The sequence below is a fragment of the Schistocerca nitens genome, chromosome 10 (assembly GCF_023898315.1).
Source record: "Schistocerca nitens isolate TAMUIC-IGC-003100 chromosome 10, iqSchNite1.1, whole genome shotgun sequence".
NCBI classification, from domain to species: Eukaryota; Metazoa; Arthropoda; class Insecta; order Orthoptera; family Acrididae; genus Schistocerca; species Schistocerca nitens.
Genome location: NC_064623.1, coordinates 209974474 through 209995735, shown reverse-complemented (window position 1 = coordinate 209995735; position 21262 = coordinate 209974474). Strand labels below are relative to the sequence as shown.

The 21262-nt window shown below is 47.3% G+C and overlaps 1 protein-coding gene across 2 annotated transcripts in view; it reads right to left on the bottom strand.

Annotated features, from left to right (window-relative positions):
* The window catches only part of LOC126210321 (uncharacterized), a 423726-nt gene that overhangs the window by 54114 nt on the left and 348350 nt on the right, over window positions 1-21262 (bottom strand). For both annotated transcript variants that reach the window (XM_049939519.1, XM_049939520.1), the window contains one exon: window positions 7658-7827. In XM_049939519.1, the coding sequence (XP_049795476.1) occupies window positions 7658-7827 (170 nt within the window). The remainder of the gene's footprint in view (window positions 1-7657; window positions 7828-21262) is intronic.

Genomic DNA, 21262 nt, shown 5'->3' with positions numbered 1-21262 from the left:
GACCCTGTCTCGGACAAACGGCGAAACACTTTCGCAAACATTGAATGCTGTGGTTGTTGTCGGTGGGGATAAGTCTCCTGACGCAACCTTGCTGCCCGCCGCCCGTTGCCATTCGCCTTTCCGTAAGTAAGCACCATGTTGGCAAGCTCTCGGTTCGAATACGGAACCATTGTGTACAACGCTGTACCACATCCACTACAAGGTGAGTCACCAAGAGAAGCGAATCGGACACGAAATTACCAACTGCTATGGCAGGAGAGGGCGCTAGCACACAACGTATGAGGGACAGCACCACCCTCTAGGAGGAAACCATGCGTACTGTCACTCTGGCTGCATGGTACAGTGCGTATTCGACCGCAGACTCTATAACAAAGTGTGAATGAATAAATTGTCTCTAGCACAGAAACCACGCATTAGACCTTTTCTGTTCCGTATCTGTTCCGCTGTGGCCGAGCGGTTCTAGGCGCTTCAGTCCTGAATCGCGCTGCTGCTGCTGCTGCTGCTGCTGCGGTCGCAGGTTCGAATCCTGCCTCGGGCATGGATGTGTGTGATGTCATTAGGTTAGTTAAGTTTAAGTAGTTCTAAGGCTAGGGGAATGATGACCTAAGATGTTATGTCCCATAGTGCTCAGAGCCATCTGAACCATCATCGATCAATTCATACAGTCTGTACACTGTGGAAAATATCACCCTGTATACGCTATTTTGACAGTACCATCACATATATCGCTTTGCGATAATAAGTAAAATTGGCTGCTTAATGTTCTTCTGTGTGTATGAGGGAAATACATCGTTAGTGGCTTCTGGTGTAAGATTCGCGAGTTTCTCTTTGCTGAGGTAGGCCTGAGGGAGTACAGTAACGGAAAAGGGTTGTTGCAGCACTACGAATATGGGACGGCTATCGCTTTCGCCGATCGACTGCTAGCGAGGCAGAACGTCTTGGAAATCATACCAAGGGGAGCACGCGCCCCCACTGACCATTTTTGGTGTGACGATTCTGCATTTCCTGTCGGCGGTTGCAAATGCGCGACACCGACATTGTACCGTGTTCAGTGTGGGGAAATTCCAGAATCTAACTGTCCGGATGATGTCAGCCAATCAGAAGGATCATCGGCATAGGCGCTATAGCGTAAATCTCCGGACCAATGAGTGGCGACGCAGCATATGGTGTACCAACCTCCGGGCCAGTTAATGGCCGTACTGTAAGCGAGACTGGAGACGTTCCGGCAGGCTTCCCCCTGCGTTTCACCATGTTAATACACTACTGGCCATTAAAATTGCCATACCACGAAGATGACGTGCTACAGACGCGAAATTTAACCGACAGCAAGAAGCCCATTTTCAAACAACCATGTCAAAAAGGAATGTTACAAACACATCATAGCTGTTAATAAAACCATAGAATATCGATTGCTATCCATCTTCTATGGTTTTATTAACAGATATATTGTGGTTGTCACAGTCTTGCTTTACGTGTTGGTTTGAAAATGGACTTTTGCCCGAAACTAGTCGCCACTTAAATAAATATCTTTTATCGCGATATGCAAATTATAACCTTTTCAGAGCATTCACACAAGGTTGGCGCCGGTGGAGACAACCTACAACGTGCTGACATGAGGAAAGTTTCCAACCGATTCCTGATACACAAACAGCAGTTGACCGGCGCTGCCTGGTGAAACGTTGTTGTGATGCCTCGTGTAAGGAAGAGAAATGCGTACCATCACGTTTCCGACTTTGATAAAGGTCGGATTGTAGCCTATCGCGATTGCGGTTTATCGTATCGCGATATTGCTGCTCGCGTTGGTCGAGATCCAATGACTGTTAGCAGAATATGGAATCGGTTGGTTCAGGAGTGCAATACGGAACGCCGTGCTTGATCCCAACGGCCTCGTATCACTGGGAGCCGAGATGACAGGTATCTTAACCGCATGGCTGTAACGGATCGTGCAACCACGTCTCGATCCCTGAGTCAACAGATGGGGACGTTAGCAAGACAACAAGCATCTGCACGAACAGTTCGACGACGTTTGCAGCAGCACGGACTATCAGCTCCGAGACCATGGCTGCCGTTACCCTTGACGCTGCATCACAGACAGGAGCGCCTGCGATGGTGTACTCAGCGACGAACCTGGGTGCACCAATGGCAAAACGTCATGTTTTCGGACGAATCCAGGTTCTGTTTACAGCATCATGATGGTCGCAACCATGTTTGGCGACATTGCGGTGAACGTACACTGGAAGCGTGTATTCGTGATCGCCATACTGGCGTATCACCCGGCGTGATGGTATTGGGTGCCATTGGTTACACGTGTCGGTCTTGTTCGCATTGACGGCACTTTGAACAGTGGACGATACATATCAGATGTGTTACGACCCGTGGCTCTACCCTTTATTTGATCCCTGCGAAACCCTACATTTCAGCAGGATAATGCACGACCGCATATTGCAGGTTCTGTACGGGCCTTTCTGTGTACAGAAAATGTTCGACTGCTGCCGTGGTCAGCACATCCTCCAGATCTCTCACCAACTGAAAACGTCTGGTCAATGGTGGCCGAGCAACTGGCTCGTCACAATACGCCAGTCACTACTCTTGATGAACTGTGGTATCGTGTTGAAGCTGCATGGGCAGCTGTACCTGCACACACACCATCCAAGCTCTGTTTGACTCAATGCCCAGGCGTATGTAGGCAGTTATTACGGCCAGAGGTGGTTGTTCTGGGTACTGATTTCTCTGGATCTATGCACCGAAATTGCGTGAAAATGTAATCACATGTCAGTTCTAGTATATTATGTTTGTCCAATAAATACCCGTTTATCATCTGCATTTCTTCTTGGTGTAGCAATTTTAATGGCCAGTGGTGTATGAAGTCTTGGTCGTGACTGTAGTGAAAGTCGTACATCCTTCCCTCTAAACCGTAGCTTTCTCGGAACGGAGAGGAACGTGGACCAGTCTGGGAGTCGGTGAGAGGATGGGGTGCCTGAGAGGTCACTTGGAGAGAGGGAGGAGGCTGGTCCCAGCCTGGCAGTTTACTCTGAGCTGGTCGAGCGAGTGCCGCCACTTTAGCACTGGCGCTGTTTCTTCTCTGCACAGTTCACGATTTCTGGGAACAGTTCCGTAACTTTTGTCACTTTCCAGTGTCTTTACACTTTGGATGAGGTTTTTACCTTGTGTTTGCGAGCTGCACAGATTCTGGAAAGACAATCACGGTTTGTTAGCAATCTTCTGTTCAATTGGAAGTATCCACCACTTGTTAGCAGAATAATCTGTACCTACGTTAGCTTCGCACAAACGATCATTTATTGTACTTTTGGTCACATCTATGTGCATTTCTTTGTGGAAATTCTTTTTGCTGGATTTTAGAAGATACATTTCGTCTTTTATTTGATCATCAAATGAATAATGGTTCATAGATTCATTTCGAGAAAATATCTATTTTACTTGTGAAGCAATTTAGAAAAAATAGATCGATTGTTTAAAGAACTAATTTGTTTTCCTCCTCGCTTCCTTGTTCCTAGCCGGCCGGGGTGGCCGAGCGGTTCTAGGCGCTACAGTCTGGAACCGCGCGACCGCTACGGTCGCAGGTTCGAATCCCGCCTCGGGCATCGATGTGTGTGATGTCCTTAGATTAGTTAGGTTTAAGTAGTTCTAAGTTCTAGGGGACTGACGACCTCAGAAGTTAAGTCCCATAGTGCTCAGAGCCATTTGAACCATTTTGAACCTTGTTCCTACAGCAATTTAGGTTCAAAAATGGTTGAAATGGCTCTGAGCACTATGGGACTTAACTTTTGAGGTCGTCAGTCCCCTAGAACTTAGGACTACTTAAACCTAACTAACCTAAGGACATCACACACATCCATGCCCGAGGCAGGATTCGAACCTGCGACGTAGCGGTCGCGCGGTTCCAGACTGCAGCGCCTAGAACCGCTCGGCCACTCTGGCCGGCTGCAAATTGGGTCATGCTACCCCCATCAGTATAAATATGACTGATTTCTTCTACATCACCGAGTGAGATGGCGCAGTGGTTAGCATACTGGACTCGTGAGGACGACGGTTCAAACCCGCGTCCGGCCATTCCGAATTAGGTTTTCCGTAATCTCCCTAAACTGCTTAAAAAAATGACGGGATGGTTCCTGTGAACGGGTAGAGAGACAGCTTGAACCTGGTTCTTTTGAGCCCTCTGCCAGCCATTTTATTGTGAATAGCAGAGTAATGACGTAGATGACGATGTATACAGGTTGCACTGAAAGTAGTGGCTATTGGACGTATATTTCATTAAAACAACATTCGAGATCGCAATAGCGTTTGTTTATTATTATCGGTTTCGGCTTATGTGAAAGCCATCCTCAGCGGTTTTAGGGCCTGCAAGGGAAGAAACAACAAAGTTACAAACAGGACTACAGCATACGGCGTTAGTAGAAAACAGAGACAATGCTCTAGCGTTCACCCCTGTGGTGCTGACGGCTCCCCGGTTTTTCACGCCATACCACGATCGTACTCTGCGACTAACGACTGTGGAGTCACTTGTTACATAGTGTGCAATTCCCGCGTCGACCATGAATTCCGTCGGCAACAGCTTCATAAGAATTGAAATGTCGTTGCCGCACGAAATTTGCAAAGTAAGTTCTAGTAAACCAAGGACGACTGCGTAAGATGTTAAAACATTGTAAACCGCAAGGAAATAGTCATTTATGTTAAAATAAAATACACAAACTTAGGAAACAAAAGAATAAGAAGTGTCATCTAGTAACAAACGCTTCGTTCTTATTTTGTTGATAAACGAATAAACTAGCAGTAATTATATACACATAATGATATTACATACAGACGTAATAGCCGGTAAAATCATATACAGTCGTTGTATATGTACTAGTCAGTACCCCATGGTAAGAATTCAAAACGATGCCGTTTTCTAGGCAACGCCATGAAATCAAAGCAGCCTGTACTCAAAGGGACGCCGTTGTGATGGTAACGTAACGGCCGAAGTGGCAACTAAGAAACCAGAGAAGTATACACTGAAGCTCCTACCAAACTTGTATAGGCATGCGTATTCAAATGCAGAGATACGTAAACAGCCAGAATACGGCGTTGCGGACGGCAACGCCTGTATAAGACAACAAGTGTCTGGCGCAGTTGTTAGATCGGTTACTGTTGCTACAACGGCAGGCTATCAAGATGTGAGTTTGAACGTGGTGTTGTAGTCGGAGCACGAAAGATGGGACACAGCATCTCCGAGTTAGCGATTAAGTGGCGATTTTCCTGTACGACCATTCCAAGGGTCTCCCGTGAATATCAGGAATCGGGTAAAATATCAAATCTCCGACATCGCTGCGGCCGGAAAAACATGCTGCACGAACGGCGCCCATGACGACTGAAGAGAATCGTTCAACCGTACAGAAGTTCAAGCCTTTCGCAGATTGTTGCAGATTTCAATGCTGGGTCAGCGACAAGTGTCAGCGTGCGAACCATTCAACGAAACATCATCGATATGGACTTTCGAAACCTAAGGCCCACTCCTGTACCCTTGATGATTGGACGACACAAAGCTTTTCGTCTCGCCTGGGTTCGTCAACTCCGACATTGGACAGTTGATGACTAGAAACATACTGTCTGGTCGGAGGAGTCTCCTTTCAGATTGTATCGAGCGGATGGACGTATCCTGCTATGAAGACAATTTCACGAATCCGTGGACCCTGCTTGTTAGCAGGGGACTGTCAAAGCTGGTGGAGGCTCTGTAATGGTGGAATGATGTGAGACACCTGATACGTCTAGATACGACTCTGACAGGTGAGACGTACGTAGGCATCCCGTCTGATCACGTGCATCTATTCATGTCCATTGTGCATTCCGTCGGACTTGGGCAACAAAGTCGAAAATTGTTACAGAGTGGGTCCAGGAGCACTCTTTTGAGTTTAAACATTTCCGCTGGCCACCAAACTCCCCAGACATGGACACTATTGAGCATATCTGGGATGCCTTGCAACGTGCTGTTGAGAAGAGATCTCCATGGATTCATGAGGTTGTCTCCTTCCTTGTACACGTGCATGGGCTCGATACAATCTGAAACGAGACTCGTCCGACGACGCAAAATATTCCTAGTCATCAACAATCCAATGTCGTTGTTGAAGGGCTCAGGCGAGGCGTAAAGCTTTGTGTCGTGCAGTCATGAAGAGTACACCAGTGGACCTTTAGCTCCGAAAAGCCATATCGATGATGTTTCGTTGAATGGTTCGCACGCTGAAACTTGTTGATGGCCCAGCACTGAAATCTGCAGCAATTTGCGGAAGTGGTGCGCTTCTGTCACGTCGAACGGTTCTATTGAGTCATCGTTGGTCCCGTTCTTGCAGGATTTTTTCCGGCTACAGCGACGTCAGAAATTTGATGTTTTACCGGATTGCTGATTTCACGGTACTCTCGTGAAAATGGCCTACGGGAAAATCCCCACTTCATCGCTACCTCGGAGATGCTGTGTCGTATCGTTCGTCCGCGGACTGTAACACCACGTTCAAACTCACTTAAATCTCGATGACATTCCATTGTGGCAGCAGCAACCTATCTGACAACTGCGCCGGAAACTTGTGTTCTTGTATACACATTGCCGACCGCAGCGCCGTATTATACTGTCTCCCTAAATAAAGAGACTTATTTCCGACATTATCTTTTTTATGTCTATCCAAAAAATCCTCTAAACCTCCATTAAACGTCCAGATTTCTACGTAGTTCGTTTCGTCTGTTGCTACTACCTTCTCCTGTTCCTCTCTTATAGTCCTGTCACGGTCGCCACTTTATAATATAATAAAATAATGCAATAGATGATAGTAAAATGTTGAAATGCGTGGCTTTTTAAAATGTATTGAATTAATGAGATTAATTTTTCAGCATGAATGACAAGCACAATAAGCTGAGCTATGCCTGGAAATAAGTTCGTATTAGTTCATATTATTTTACAGGGGGAAGTAGTTTCTTTCTCCGCTGTAGATTTGTGCTTACGATTCTTTATAATGCTACGTTTGGTCGCCGTGTTCACCTTTGAAGTCTTGACCGTGTTCCCATTAAGCTTATCGGATCTTCGTAATTTTCCAAAGTACACAGGTGGGCTTCAGTTCTTGTAATTATTGTACTATTTGAAATAACAACTGACACGACCTTTCTGTTAATAAAACTATACTGTATTTTTCTAAACGGTGCACATAAGAAATACATACTCCTCACTTATTCATAGCGACCCCAATACGGCGGTCTACAATTACCCGCTAAAAATGGCGTGCTTCTCACTCATTCACTAGCTGAGTGCGAATCCTTCCTTCCTCCTACTAAGAAAAACTCCTCTCTTTTTTAACAACTGAGAATCAAAAATAGCTGACTGTAGGCATAGGTTCCATGATGGGCTACCGTTTCATCTTTTCTCTTTGCCTTTAAGGAGGGCGAAAACATAAAAGAAATGTTAAAGGTTTATCACAGTATTCAGCCTAGTACTGTTTGTAACATTACTGTTCCTACCCTTGCAGGTCTGAGGATAGCTTTAACGTAAGCCGAAGCTGGTAATAATAAAGAAATGATACCGCGGTCTCGACTGTTGTTTCAATCAAAGTGGTCCATAGACAACGTTGTCGACATGTATGGACGTATGTTTGCCGTGGAGGCGGCGGCGACTACTGACCGTCCTCGCCGGCGGGCAGGTGGGCGCGCACCAGGTCGGTGGCCTCGTGCAGCAGGTCCTCCCTGGTCACGTCCAGCGGGATGGCCACCAGCCTTCCAGCTCCAGTCGCCTCGCGGGCCTTGGCCGCCGCTCGCAGCACTCCCAGCACGCCGCTCCAGCGACGGCTGCCCCTGGAACACAAGAATACTGTCAGCAGCACCAGGTCTGTACGTACAAGAATGTCCCAGTCTGCTTAGGCCGGTATTACACTATCAAATTTATTTGTCAAAGATGTGATCAAATATTCCGTCAAATATATTTGACAAAGATCTATGACGTAGCGCTAGAAGTGGTATTACACTGTCATCAAATTTGTTATTAACCGCAGCATTGTGTGCTCATGCGGAAAAGAAGTGGGGGAAAAAAAAGGAACCATACATACGAGGTTGACAGTCTTAAATTGCTGGGATTACAACTTGATAATAAATTCAGTTGGGAGGAGCACACCACAGAACTGCAGAAACGCCTTAACAAATCTGTATTTGCAATTCGAGTGTTAGCAGACATAGGCGACATAAAAATGAAAAAGCTTGCATACTTTGCCTACTTTCATTCCATAATGTCATATGGTATGATATTTTGGGGTAACTCTTCAAGTCAAACAAAAGTTTTCAGAGTCCAAAAGCGTGTAATACGTATTATTTGTGGAGTAAATTCACGGAAGTCTTGTAGAAACGTCTTCAAAGAACTGGGTATACTAACTACTGCCTCTCAGTATATTTACTCCTTAATTAAATTTGTCCTAAATAATATATCTCTTTTTCCAACAAACAACTCAGTCCATACATACAATACCAGTAACAAAAATGATCTGCACAAGGACTTAAAAGCACTTACTTTAGTTCAAAAAGGGGTCCACTACTCAGGAACACTCATTTTCAATAATTTGCCAGCAAACATAAAAAATTTAGTTACAAATAAAGATCAGTTTAAAAGGAGCCTGAAAGACTTACTAGTGGCCAACTCCTTCTACTCCATTGACGAAATTTTTAATAGAAACAAATGATGTATTGTGTTTATTCATACTATTAGTACCGCGTTGTTATTCCAGCTTAAAAAAATTGACATGTTACACATCCACGACGATCTCCTCAGCACGGATCTATGGAACGAAAAACTAATCTAATCTGGGTGAAGCCGTGGGTTTTACGACGACACGATAAAAGCATTCAACAAAACTTGTTACGAGAACTTACAGTGGAAGACGTCAAGTCGTACATCAATTACTTAAGAATGGATGAGCATACATTTCTGTATGTGCTCAGTGAAGTGTATCCTCATATCACAAAGCACAATATTCGCTTAAGAACTGCTACACCTGCAGAAGACAGGCTCACTGTCACACTCCGATTCCTTGCTACAGGAGAGGGTTTTGTTAGGTTAGGTTAGGTTAGGTTAGGTGAGGTCGGGTCTCCAATCTTCTTAATCTATTTTCGTATTCAGGGTGCCTCACTTTGTAAAGCGCCTCATCAGCTTCATACATCTTTATTAATATTGTAGTTGTCGGCACACACCAATTGTATTTACCGGCAATGTTTATAAAAACACTACAGACGACAGAATGCTGCAGCGATGCTAGCGCTCCATGTGGTAACATGTCACATTGCAGTGAACAGAAGACAAGCGATTTCTTTGATCAAATCTACAGCGAGGTCCTATATTTGATCAAATATTGGACGACATTTGACAAAGTTCCTATTACACCATCAAATATATTTGACAAAGACTTTTGACAAAGATATTTGACAAAGAAATTTGATAGTGTAATACCAGCCTTAGGGACAAAGTTATACCGACGGGGAGCCCCTAATCGGGGCATATTGGAATAAGAAACCATGGTCAGAAAGGAATATCCGATGCTTTGTTTTGTTTTGGTTTTAGGGCGCAAAACTGTTATGGTCATTAGCGCCCGGTCTGTGACTTAGGAAACGGTAAAAAACGAAAATGGAAAGCAGCAGCAATGGGAACGAAACTCAAAAAATTGGAGAAACTAAAAGGAGAAGGAAAGCTTAAAAATCCACTACAGAAAGGGGTTGGTTGTCCCCAAAAAGAGCTTCAAATGACTGACGTCATCTCACTGGCACTAATAAACTCGAGAACGCGATCGGCCGAGCGCGTGTCATCTGCTAAAATGGAAGATACATCAGGCGACAGCTGTAGACGGGCACGTAACGGAGTAAAAGAGGGGCACTCAATTAAAAGGTGTCTTACCGTCCACAGCTAAGAGCAGTGGGGACAGAGTGGGGGAGGATCGCCGCTTAAAAGATGTCGATGGCTAAAAGGACAGTGCCTTATCCGGAGTCTAGTTAAAATTACCTCCTCCCGACGACGCGTTCGGGAGGAAGAGGTCCAAGCACAGGGAAGAGCTTTCACGTCCCGCAATTTATTATGGGGAAGTGTTGACCAATGTGCGTGCCATAAAAGAGCAACACGACGACATAAAACGCCCCGTAGATCGGCGAAGGGAATCGATCGAATAGCTGGCCGAAGAAGAGAGACTGCAGCCTTGGCCGCTATATCGGCCGCCTCATTTCCACAGATACCAATGTGTCCCGGGAGCCAGAGGAACGCCACCGAGACGCCCCCCAGGTGGAGCAAGCGCAGACAGTCCTGAATCCGGTGGACCAGAGGGTGCACAGGGTAAAGAGCTTGGAGACTGAGGAGAGAGCTGAGAGAATCTGAACAGATAACATACTGTATCCGCTGATGGCGGCGGATGTATTGGACAGCCTGAAGAACAGCGTAAAGCTCCGCAGTATAAACCGAACACTGGTCGGGAAGCCGAAATCGATTGGGGGTGTCGCCAACAATATAGGCACTCCCTACACCTAACGATGTTTTCGAGCCATCAGTGTAAATAAATGTGGCTTCCTTCATTTGTGCACATAGATCAGCAAATTCCCGACGATAAACAAGTGAAAACGTACCATCCTTGGGAAATTGACAAAGGTCACGGAGCAAGCAGATCCGGGAACGGAGCCAAGGCGGTGCTGTACCCCAAGTTGTCAATAAGGTTTTAGGAAAGTGGAAGGAAAGAGAATGTAGCAGTTGACGGAAGCGGACTCCCGGTGGTAGTAGGGAGGAGGGGCGGCCTGCATACCCTACATCCAAGGAGGCGTCGAAAAAAATGTCATGGGCCGGATTAGCAGGCATGGAAGACAGATGGCTATCATAACGGCTCAGAAGGACAGCTCGCCGATTGGACAGCGGAGGTTCAGCAGTCTCAGCATAGAGGCTTTCCACAGGGCTGGTGTAAAAAGCTCCAGACACTAAACGTAACGAGACGCCGAAGAATAGACGGCCGACCAGAGGAGTAAACTATGCTTCCATAGTCCAATTTCGAGCGCACTAAGGCGCGATAGAGGCGGAGAAGGACCACTCGTTCCGCTCCCCAGGAGGTACCATTCAGGACACGGAGGGTGTTGAGGGATCGCAGACAGCGAGCCGAAAGATAGGAACGTGGGAGGACCAGCACAGTTTTCTGTCAAACATAAGACCCAAGAATTTAGCGACGTCCGAAAACGGAAGGTTGACAGGTCCTAGATGTAAGGAGGGTGGAAGAAACTCCTTACGTCGCCAAAAATTAACACAAACGGTCTTACTGGGGAAAAACGGAAGCCGGTTTCGATGCTCCAAGAGTGGAGGCGATCGAGACATCCTTGAAGACGTCGTTCAAGAAGGCTGGTCCGTTGAGAGCCGTAGTAGATCGCAAAATCGTCCAGAAAGAGGGAGCCCGAGACATCAGGAAGGAGACAATCCATAATTGGATTTATGGCAATGGCAAACAGTACAACACTCAGCACGGAGCCCTGGGGTACCCCGTTTTCTTGGGAGAAAGTACGGTAGAGAGTAGTGTTCACCCGCACCCTAAATGTGCGCTCTGCCATAAATTCGTGAAGAAAAAGGGGCAGCCGACCTCGAAAGACCCAAGAGAACAGTGTGCGGAGGATGCCTGTCCTCCAACAGGTATCGTATGCTCTCTCCAGATCAAAAAATATTGCTACTGTTTGGCGTTTCCGGAGAAAATTGTTCATGATATAAGTGGAGAGAGCAACAAGATGGTCAACTGCAGGACGATGCTTTCGGAAACCGCATTGGGCAGGTGTTAAAAGACTGCAGGACTCCAGCCACCAAGCTAAACGGCAATTTACCATACGCTCCAAAACCTTACACACACTACTCGTGAGAGAAATGGGCCGATAGCTAAGGGGAGATGTTTGTCCTTTCCAGGTTTCGGAGCAGGAACGACGATAGCTTCCCACCATCGTCTGGGAAAAGTACTGTCGGTCCAAATTCGATTATAAACGCGAAGGAGGTAAAGCAGACTATGGTATGATAAATGCAGCAACATTTGGATGTGGATACCATCCGGTCCTGGGGCGGAGGAGCGAGAAGAAGAGAGTGCATGTTGGAGTTCCCGCATGGATAAAACAGTATTATAGCCGCATGGAGAAAACAGTATTATAGCTTTCGCGATTTTGAGAGGAGAAAGCAAGAGGTCGCACTTCCGCTGCACGTTTCTTCGGGAGAAACGCTGGCGGGTAATTTGAAGAGCTCGAAATCTCAGCGAAGTGTTGACCCAATGAGTTAGAAATTGCGACGGGGTCCACTAATGTACCATGCGCGACAGTGAGCCCAGAGACCGGGGAGAAACTAGGCGCGCCAGATAACCGTCGAATCCGACTCCAAAGTTCCGAGGAGGGAGTGAAGGTGTTAAATGAGCTAGTAAAGAATTTCCAGCTTGCCTTCTTGCTATCGCGGATGACACGACGGCATCGCGCTCGGAACTGCTTATAGCGGATACAGTTGGCCAAAGTAGGATAGTGGCGGAAAACGCGAAGAGCACGTCGCCGCTCACGTATTGCGTCACGGCATTCCTCGTTCCACCAAGGAACTGCGGGGCGCCGGGGCAATTCGGAGGTGCGAGGTACTGAACGTTCCGCAGCTGTAAGAATAACGTCTGTAATATGTGTGACCCCATCGTCGGCGCTAGGAAAGTGACGGTCAGCGAATGTCGCTAGAGACGAAAAAAGTGTCCAATCGGCTTGGCCAAACTTCCAGCGTCGCGGGCGCATATATGGCTGTTGAGGCTGCAGTCTCAGGACACATGGAAAGTGGTCACTCGAGTGTGTATCATCAAGGGCGAACCATTCGAAGCGCCGAGCTAGCGGAACAGTAGCGACCGAAAGGTCCAAATGAGAGAAATTTGCCGTGGAGGCAGACAAAAATGTAGGGTCGCCAGTGTTGAGGCAAACTAGATCCGCTTGGTGGAAGACATCTATCAATAGTGAGCCACGTGGACAAGGATGTGGAGATCCCCAAAGCGGGTGGTGGGCATTGAAGTCCCCAACCAGCAAATAGGGGGGTGGAAGCTGACCAAGAAGATGAAGGAGATCAGCTCGTGCCATTGGTGTGGACGATGGACTGTATAGAGTACAAAGAGAAAAGGTATATCCAGAAAGGGAAAGACGGACAGTGACAGCTTGGAAGGAAGTGTTTAAGGGGATTGGATGATAATAGTATCATGGAGAAGAATCATGAGTCCTCAATGGGCTGGAGTGCCTTCAACAGAGGGGAGATCAAATTGGACAGACTGAAAATGGGGAAGAACAAAGCGGTCATGGGGACGCAGCTTTGTTTCCTGAAGACAGAAGATGACCAGCGAGTAGGATCGTAAGAGTGTCGACAATTCATCCCGATTGGCTCGAATGCCGCGGATATTCCAGTGGATAATGGACATAGGGTAAACAGAAAATGGAGGAATGTGACCAAGGTTGCCATCAACTTAGCGACTGCTCAGAGCTTGCGACCGACAGCATGGAATGGCATTCAGCCGAAGTCAGAAGATCCTGATCCATAGGTTGTTCAGGAGCAGCTCCTGCCACCAGCGATCAGCCGGTTGATCGGCCGCCAGCAGTGCGCCTCGGCGACACAGAAGACGGCCGAGGGCGATTACCGCCAGGTGGTGCTGTAGATGAGACACGCCTTGGCGGTGAAGGAGAGGAACTGGGTTTCTTACTAGCCTTCTTGGAAACATGATGTTTAGATGAAGGAGGAACCGATGGTTGTGAAGTTGGGGTACGTAAAAAATCTTCACGAGTATGCTCTTTTTTCGAAGTCTTGGTGTCTGACTTTTGGGCTCGAGATTTAGCAGAACCCGATGAAGGGTGAGCCATAGAGGGGCAGGCGAAAGTGGGGAGGTTGAACGGGCGATCTTTGCGCTGGCCGATCTGACGACCGTGGCACTAAAGGTGAGGTCGCAAGTCTGCGTGGCCGCCTCCTTCGTTGGCCGAGGAGAGGCAAGGACAGTGCTGTATTTTCCTGTCTGAGGCATGGTGGGCTGTCGACTGGCGAATAATTTTCGAGCAGCAAAGGTCGACACCTTTTCCTTCACTCTGATTTCCTGAATGAGCTTTTCGTCTTTAAAAATGGGGCAATCTCGAGAGGAAGCAGCGTGGTCACCCATACAGTTGATGCAACGAGGGGATGGAGGTGGACAAGCACCCTCATGGGCATTCTTCCCACACGTAACACATTTGGCCGGATTGGAACAGGACTGGCTGGTGTGATTGAACCGCTGACACCGATAGCAACGCGTAGGGTTTGGGATGTAAGGGCCTGCTTTGATTTTCGATGGGAGTTGAACTTTGTCAAATGTCAAGAAGACAGTACGGGTTGGAATGATGTTCGTGTCAACCCTTTTCTATGAACTGCCGTTACGCCCTGGTCAGACAGGTAGTGTTGAATTTCCTCGTCGGACAATCCGTCGAGGGAGCGTGTATAAACGACCCCACGTGACGAATTTAAAGTACGGTGCGGTTCCACCCGGACAGGGAAGATGTGTAGTAGTGAAGTACACAGCAATTTTTGTGCCTGGAGGGCACTGACTGTTTCTAACAACAAGGTGCCAATTCGTGTTCTGGGACAAGACTTTACAGGACCTGCAATTGCGTCGACACCTTTCTGAATAATGAAAGGGCTGACCGTGGAGAAGTCGTGACCTTCGTCAGACCGAGAAACAACAAGGAACTGTGGCAACGATGGAGATGGCTGAGACTCATTGAACTTACGCTTGTGAGCTGACATAGTAGAAGATGAGGAAATCATTGCGAAAGTATCCCCCACGATTACCGGCGTTTCCGATGGCGCGCTCCTCCCTTGTGGGGGCCCTCTCTGAGGGCACTCCCGCCTTAGGTGATTGTTCACACCTCAGGTCACACCTCCCGACAAACGGACGGAGGGACTAATCGGCACTTTCGGAAGGTATCAGATCGGGTAATCACCCCTCCCTGGGCCTGGCCGTTACCAGGGGGTACGTACGTGTCCTACCTGTCTACCCGGGGCGGGGAATTACGCGTTACCCCGTCACCGGCTACGCATGGAAATGCGTGGGTCGGCCTTCAGACACGCACAGGGAGGAAAAAAGAGAAAGGGAAAGGAAAGAAGAGGTCTCAAACGCCGCAGCGGAGAAAACGGCAAAGAGAAGAGGTAAGGAAAAGAGAAGGACACAGGAAGGACGAAGAATTGCAAGGGGAGAAAGCAAAGAATTTGTTACAGTTTCGAGCGTCCGTCTCCACACGTAGGCACAAAACATACTCCCAGAGGGGGAGAAAGGGAAGGAAAGAGGCGGAGGTGAGGGGAGGGGGCGAAAAGGGGGGATGGGGAAGGATGCGGAAAGGGAAGGTATGCAGCCTGGAAAGGAAGGAAGGCCACATTAGTTCAGGGTCCCATGCTCGCTACGCACGTATGCACAAAAGAGTTGTGAGCCCCACCCCCTCCCTGGGGGGGGGGGGGTATATATATATATATATCCGATGCTGTACGTTGTCTTCAATGCGATACACTTGGGAGACACTTTTTTTGTCGTCATTCTTATGACTGATTTGATACCGGCTAGGAGGTCTTTCTCTCCCGTATAAATATCTCCATCTCATTAGGGAAGCATACAGTTTTTTTACATGATGTATGTACTACTTTCTTTCGGTCTGCTATCTACACTCATGCTCATAAATTAAGGATAATTGCTGAATGTGGTGTCACACAATGTGGCACTAGGGAGTACACACACGACACGACACAGATGTGTAAGTCCGCGCCTGGACACGTTTCCTGCCTGCTGGAATCGTTGCCATAATCTTGAGGGTTGGGTTGTTTGGGGAAGGAGACCAGACAGTGAGATCATCTATCTCATCGGATTAGGGAAAGATGGGGAAGGAAGTCGGCCGTGCCCTTTCAAACGAACCTTCCCAGCATTTGCGTGGAGTGATTTAGGGAAATCACGGAAAACCTAAATCAGGATGGCCGGACGCGGGTTTGAACAGTCGTCCTCCCGAATGCGTTCCAATGTCTAACCACTGCCCCACCTCGCTCGGTGTCAAAATCTTGAGGTCATACTGTGTGCCACACGGAGGGCCCGTGCTACGACCTGCTGTGTTTGACCAGCCTCCAGTCGCCCTAGTATTCCACCCCTATAACGTCATCAAAATCTGTTCTTTGAGCCATTTTCAACACAAAGTCACCATTAGCACGTCTGAAAAGGTGTGCACACTTACTCGTGGCACCGTACTCTGACATGCAGCAACACACCTTTGCGTGTGTGGACTGCTGCCAGCGCCACCGTGCGACGACCGCAGGTGAAATGCACCGCATGGTCATACCCCGAGGTCATTTAAAGCCTCAAGCCGCCCACCAGAGCGTTGTTTCACCATGTATCAGCATTATCCTTAGTTTATGAGTATGCCGCGCGGGATTAGCCGAGCGGTCTACGGCGCTGCAGTCATGGACTGTGCGGCTAGTCCCGGCGTTCGAGTCCTCCCTCGGGCATGGGTGTGTGTGTGTTTGTCACTGGGATAATTTAGGTTCAGTAGTGTGTAAGCTTAGGGACTGATGACCTTAGCAGTTCAGTCCCATAAGATTTTAAAAAAAATTATATGAGTGTAGGTACAAGAACAAACCAGATGTTGGACATGAATTGGCATGAATACAGCACATAATATCTTAACATAACTTCAAATGTGTTACCAAAACTAAACATTATGATATTTGAGGCAAAATCTACATAGAATATCTCAATAAAAAGAAAAAAAAACAATTTTTTAAAAAAGAAAATTATTCAACATACTCCATCCGGCGATCAGACGCACCGACATATGTTCATCCGGGAAAGGCATATGCTACTGGTCTCCTACAACATTCTACATTGCTGGGTCACAAATTTTCTGATTCAAGATTCCGAATTACACTACAATACACTGGGTTCAATACTGTAATCGCCTCAGCACCATAGAAACGTCGGCTTAGACCCTACAGTATGCAATGGCGAAGCGATTTCTGTTCCCATCGTCAATGCCAAGGCTAGAGTAAATATGCAGAAGTGCATCGGTTACAAGTTATTTATACTAAAGGAGAGGTTTCATGCGTTTACCGAAATCGTCGGAGCTCCTTTTGCTCGGCGTAGAGCAGCACCTTAACGTGGCATGGACTCAACAGGCCGTTGGAAGTGCACTGGAGAAATACTGAGCGACGCTGCCTCCTTCAGGAACTGACCTCTCCATTATGTCCCCTACATGTTCGACGGGATTAATAACGCGTGATGTGGGTGCTCAATAATTCGTGCGAATTATCCAGAATGTTCTTCAAACCAATCGCGAATAGTTGTGGTGCAGTGACATGGCGCATTGTCATAAAAAAATCTATCAATGAATGGCTGCAAACGGTATCCAAGTGGAAAAAAATTACCGTTTCCAGTGAATGAGCGGTTCAGATTGATCACAGGATCCATCCCTTCCGTGTGAAAGCAATCCACACCATTATGGTCCCACCGCCAGCTTGCACAGTACCTTGTAGACAACCTGAGTCCATGGCTTCGTGGAGTCTTACAGTCAGCTCTCTCCAGGAAACGGTTTTCCAGTCGTCTAGGGTCCATCCAGTACGCTCACGAGCCCAGCAGACGCGCTGTAGCAGATGTCGTGCCCATAGCAAAGGCCCTCGCTCGCTGCCACAGCCCGTTAACGCCAGATTTCGTCGCACTGTCCCAACGCATGTGTTCGTCGTAGTCCCACGATGACTTACGCGGTTATTTCACGCAGTGTTGCTTGTCTCTTAGCACTGTCAACTCAATGCAAAAGGCGCTGCTCTCGGTCGTTAAGTGAAAGCCACGGCTTTCTCCGTGGTGAAGGTAATGCGTAAAATTTTATATTCTCGACACACTCTTGAGACTGTGGACCTTCTCGAGAATACATTACTGGCCATTAAAATTGCTACACCACGAAGATGACGTGCTACAGACGCGAAATTTAACCGACAGGAAGAAGATGCTGTGATATGCAAATGGTTAGCTTTTCAGAGCATTCACACAAGGTTGGCGCTGGTGGCGACACCTACAACGTGCTGACATGAGGAACGTTTCCAACCGATTTCAGATACACAAACAACAGTTGTCTGGTGAAACGCTGTTGTTCAAAAATGTTCAAATGTGTGTGAAATCTTATGGGACTTAACTGCTAACGTCATCAGTCCCTAAGGACAAACACACACCCATGTCCGAGGGAGGACTCGAACCATAAGCCGGGACCATCCGCACAGTCCATCACTGCAGCGCCCTAGACCGCTCGGCTAATCCCGCGCGGTGAAACGTTGTTGTGATGCCTCGTGTAAGGAGGAGAAATGCGTATCATCACGTTTCCGCCTTTGATAAAGGTCCGATTGTAGCCTATCGCGATTGCGGTTTATCGTATCGCGACATTGCTGCTCGCGTTGGTCGAGATCCAGTAACTGTTAGCAGAATATGGAATCGGTGGGTTCAGGAAGGTAATACGGAACGCCGTGCTGGATCCCAACGGCCTCGTATCACTAGCAGTCGAGATGACAAGCATCTCATCCGCATGGCTGTAATGGGTCGTGCAGCTACGTCTCGATCCCTGAGTCAACAGATGGGGACGTTTGCAAGACAACAACCATCTGTACGAACAGTTCGACGACGTGTGCAGCAGCATGGACTATCAGCTCGGAGACCATGGCTGCAGTTACCCTTGACGCTGCATCACAGACAGGAGCGCCTGCGATGGTGTACTCAACGACGAACCTGGGTGCGCGAATGGCAAAAAGTCATGTTTCCGAATGAATCCAGGTTCTGTTTACAGCATCATGATGGTCGCATCCGTGTTTGGCGTCATCGCAGTGAACGCACATTGGAAGCGTGTATTCGTCATCGCCATACTGGCGTTATCAGCCGGCGTGATGGTGTGGGGTGCCATTGGCTACATGTCTAGGTCACCTCTTGTTCGCATTGACGGCACTTTGAACATTGGACGTTACATTTCAAATGTGTTACGACCCGTGGCTCTACCCTTCATTCTGTCCCTGCGAAACCCTACATTTCAGAAGGATAATGCACGACCGCATATTGCAGGTCCTGTAGGACTGCTACCCTGGCCAGCACATTCTCCAGGTCTCTCACCAATTGAAAACGTCTGGTCAATGGTGGCTGAGCAACTGGCTCGTCACAATACGCCAGTTACTACTCTTGATGGACTGTGGTATCGTGTTGAAGCTACATGGGCAGCTGTACCTGTACACGCCATCCAAGCTCTGTTTGACTCAATGCCCAGGGGTATCAAGGCCGTTATTACGGCCAGAGGTGGTTGTTCTGAGTACTGATTTCTCAGGATCAATGCACCCAAATTGCGTGAAAATGTAATCACATGTCAGTTCTAGTATAATATATTTGTCCAATGAATACCCGTTTATCATTTGTATTTCTTCTTGGTGTAGCAATTTTAATGGCCAGTAATGTAAACCACCTGATTACAAATGACAACTGCGCCAATTCACTGCCCTATTACCCCTAGTGTACGAGACACTACCGACATCTGTACATTTGCATATCGCTATTTCAGGACTTTTGTCGTCATATACACAAGAGGCTTCCTATAATGCTCATGTTTGGCAGTACTGCAGTAAATATTTAGATGTAAAAAAGTGATGGTCTCGGACGCTGCGCTTCTCAAACCTATTTCAGAAATCGAGGTTCTAAATTTTACGAAGTTGTTGAATGCCGTACGGCACCGCCAGCCATCGAGCAGTGGCGGTAGCGCAACCGGCTAGCGTGGCGGACCAGATGTCTTCCGGAAATGCATTCGAGTCACATCCTTCTCTCCTCGTCTCCATTTTCCACCAGCAAATAATATTTATTCACCTGCTGTTAATCTTTTATCTGTGCATTCTTCCGGCTTTCTGCGCATTACATACCGCTACACGACGCATCAAGTATGCTCTATCGTCGACATAAGTCATTGCCTGTACACAGTGGTAAATCCAACCAGGAGTCTGTCACGAGTGACAGATAACGCCACCGAAGTAGACGTTGCAAGCTGTGGTTGTTTTTTTACGAAACATAAGAGAGTTAAATATCAGGAGCGACATTCAATACCTCCTGACACTTCGTACCTCGTTTCAGACAAATGGTTTCTTATTTAAGAATAGTCAGTTTTGGACCCTCGAGCACCTGTACAATTTCGACCCCACAAAGTTTGGGTCTAATAAAAAAAATGTGAAGCTGTTGCTGATAACAGAAGCTGTTGCTGATGACAGGGTCTCACAAAACAATGTGAAGCTGTTGCTGATGACATTGCTACACTCAGTGAAACTGAAGAAGACCTACACGACGTGGTGAACGGAGTGAACAGCCTACTGAGCACAGAATATGGACTGAGAGTGAACCGAAGAAAGACGAAAGTATCGAGGAGTGGCGTAACTGAGCTTAGCGATGGGCTTAACATCGAAACTGGATACGACGAAGCGGATAAAATTAAGGAGCTCTGCTACTGTGGACGCTAATTAACGCGTGATGCACGAAGACAGGAGGAGACTAGAAGCACATTACCACAGGCAAAGAGGACATTCCTAACCAAGAGAAGTTACTCTGTATCAAACTTCGGCCTTAATTTGGTGCAAAACTTTCTGAGAATGTACGTCTGGAGCACAGCATTGTATGGAAAGAACTGTGGGAAAACCAGAAAGAAACAAACAGTATCGAAGCATCGGTGTGGTGTTATAGAGGAAAGTTGAAGATTAGGTGGACTGATAAGTTTAGGAAAATCGGCGAAGGGAGGAACATATGGAAAACACCGTCTACAAGAAGGGGCACGGTAAAATGACACGCGTTGAGACATCACGGAATAATTTATGTGGAGTGTAAAAGGTAAAAAGTATAGAGGAAGACAGGGATATAAAAAAACAACCTGTCATTATTTTCAAGTTTGGTTTGTACACTACTGTGGTTTACTAGGCATGGCCCCAGTGCTGAAGGTGGTAACCCTCTTCCGTCCTCAGACCTTTGAACTGGGGAGATCTACATCTTTATGTGTATCCGAAACAAACTCGGAATTTTTCACAATGAAAACAAATTGCCGCAGAAGAAGCGATAAACGGCAGGTAAAACTCCTCGCACTCACGCCCACATCTGAATCTGCAGTCAGAACCACTGAGCCAATGAGCGTTTATCCGGTGTTGTCTTCTTAAAATAGCAACACCAAGAAGGGTAGCCAATTATGAAATTTTCTCTGT